The sequence below is a fragment of the Terrapene carolina genome, unplaced genomic scaffold, assembly GCF_002925995.2.
Source record: "Terrapene carolina triunguis isolate 2854851 unplaced genomic scaffold, T_m_triunguis-2.0 Scaffold614, whole genome shotgun sequence".
Lineage (NCBI taxonomy): Eukaryota > Metazoa > Chordata > Testudines > Emydidae > Terrapene > Terrapene triunguis.
Window position 1 is genome coordinate 24308 of NW_020664965.1, and position 1724 is coordinate 26031.

The 1724-nt window shown below is 68.0% G+C and overlaps 1 protein-coding gene across 2 annotated transcripts; it reads right to left on the minus strand.

Annotated features, from left to right (window-relative positions):
- Positions 1–10: 10 nt before the first annotated feature.
- LOC112123729 (apoptosis regulator BAX-like) lies at positions 11–1378 on the minus strand. 2 transcript variants are annotated; one of them, XM_029913370.1, is made up of 4 exons: positions 1171–1378; positions 897–1029; positions 447–545; positions 11–193 (listed from the first exon to the last, which is right to left on the minus strand). In XM_029913370.1, the coding sequence occupies exons 1-4, from the start codon at positions 1278–1280 to the stop codon at positions 158–160; spliced, it is 378 nt and encodes a 125-aa protein (XP_029769230.1). In that variant the 5' UTR covers positions 1281–1378; the 3' UTR covers positions 11–157. The 2 variants fall into 2 exon arrangements, with proteins under 2 accessions (XP_029769230.1, XP_029769231.1); XM_029913371.1 differs by lacking the exon at positions 447–545.
- Positions 1379–1724: the final 346 nt, after the last annotated feature.

Here is a 1724-nt window from a genome sequence, read left to right on the forward strand (position 1 = left end):
CCCCCCCCCCCAGACTCTCCCAGTCTGCCTTCGCTTCTGCAGAGCTGGAGGCATCGGGTAATTCCCCCCCCCGTCCAGCCAGTGGGGTCTCTGCTGCAGAGGGGGGGCTGCTTTGTCCAGCTGCTGATGCCATCCCGGGGGGGTGTCTGTGCCCCTCCTAGGCGGAGGAGGTGAGGTAGCTGAAGATGGAGTCCTGGCAAATGGAGGGGGGAGGTTAGTGGCAGACGTATGTGACCCTCCCCCACCCAGAGACACCCCCCCCCAGCACCCCCATGAGGGAGGGGGGCAGATGGGGGAAGGACTGCCAGGGGGACAGCGGGCTGCGCCTGTGGGTGGAGGGAGGGGGTCCCTTCAGGGTGGGGGAGGGGTCCCAGAATGGGGGAGAGGAATCTCTGGGGTGGGGGAGGGGTCCCAGGGAGGATGGGGGGAGGGGTCTCCGCACTCACCCAGCCCCCCTGGCGCTGGATCCAGGGGGCAACTCGCTCCCACAGGAAGTTTAGGGCCCAGTCGACCAGGGACCGGAGACAGTCAGACCCACCCAGAGCCTGGGGGAGAGATTGTGTGTGTGTGTGGGGGGGTGAGCGGCCAGCTGGGATCCCAGCCCCCACCCCCATCTGGGGAGAGAACCCAGGAGTCGTGGCTCCCAGCCCCCCCGCACTCTAACCAACAGACCCCCCCCCTCCCCTCCCAGAGCCAGGGAGAGAACCCAGGCGTCCTGGCTCCCAGCGCCCCCCGCTCTAACCAACAGACCCTCCCCCCTCCAAGAGCCGGAGAACCCAGGTGTCCTGGCTCCCAGCCCCCCCTGCTCTAACCACTAGCCCCCACTCCCCTCCCAGAGCCGGGAGAGAACCCAGGCATCCGGGCAGCGGGCACAGTCCCCCCCCTCCCCCCATTACCTGGGCAATGACCCTGTAGGTGAAGTAGAAGAAGACGACGACTCTGCCCCAGTTGATGCCATCACGAAACACCTCCTTCGAGACCGCGGCCAGCGCCGGCAGGGGGGGCTGCCCCGCCATGCATTGCACCAGGCTACAGGGAGAGGGGGCATCAGCGAGGGGCTGCAGGTCAGGAGTGAGGGGCACCAGCAGGTCTGAAGGGGGGGGCTGCGGGTCGGGAGTGAGGGGCACCAGCAGGTCTGGGGGGGGGGGCTTCGGGTCGGGGTCTCCTCACCTGTCGATCTCGGGGTTCTGGCTCATGCTCCCCCATATCCGGTGCAGAGTCTCACGCAGGGACGTGATCCGGGGCCCATCGGGGGTGTCCTGGCCCCCCAGCTCCTCCATGGTGACCGACCGGGCCGGGGGGGACCCGGGGCCCTGCTGCTGGAGCAGGGACCAGACGAACCTGGAACGGAACCAGCGGGGGCGGGTTACCGGGCCGTGGGGGGGGGCAGAGGAGGGTGTTGGAGAGGGAGGGGCCTGTCGGAGGGAGGGGTTCAGGGGGTGGGATCTGGGAAGCTGGGGGTGCAGGAGAGAGACTCCAGGGGGCTGGGAAGTACTGGGGGGAAGGTGGGGGTGCAGGAGACTCCAGGGGGAGGGGGCTGGGACGTTCTGAGTGTGAGATAATCTCGCACGGACCGGGGGAAGGGCCGGAAGGAGGTTTCATTCACTCCCAGCCGGGTTCGGAAGAACTGGGACTGACCAGAGCGTGGGGATGCCGCCGGCTTTGTTCAGAGCAAGGGGGGCTGTTTGCTCAGGGCTCGGGGTGTCAGCAAACCAGGCTTGTCT

Bases quoted from the DNA above. Each gene is read 5' to 3' on its own strand.
- LOC112123729 (XM_029913370.1), bottom strand. From the start codon at position 1,280: ATGGAGGAGCTGGGGGGCCAGGACACCCCCGATGGGCCCCGGATCACG. The intron at 1,030-1,170 runs GTGAGGAGACCC...CTCTCCCTGTAG, and splicing joins CAGAACCCCGAGATCGACAG to CCTGGTGCAATGCATGGCGG. The intron at 194-446 runs GTGAGTGCGGAG...TCCATTTGCCAG, and splicing joins TCCAGCGCCAGGGGGGCTGG to GACTCCATCTTCAGCTACCT.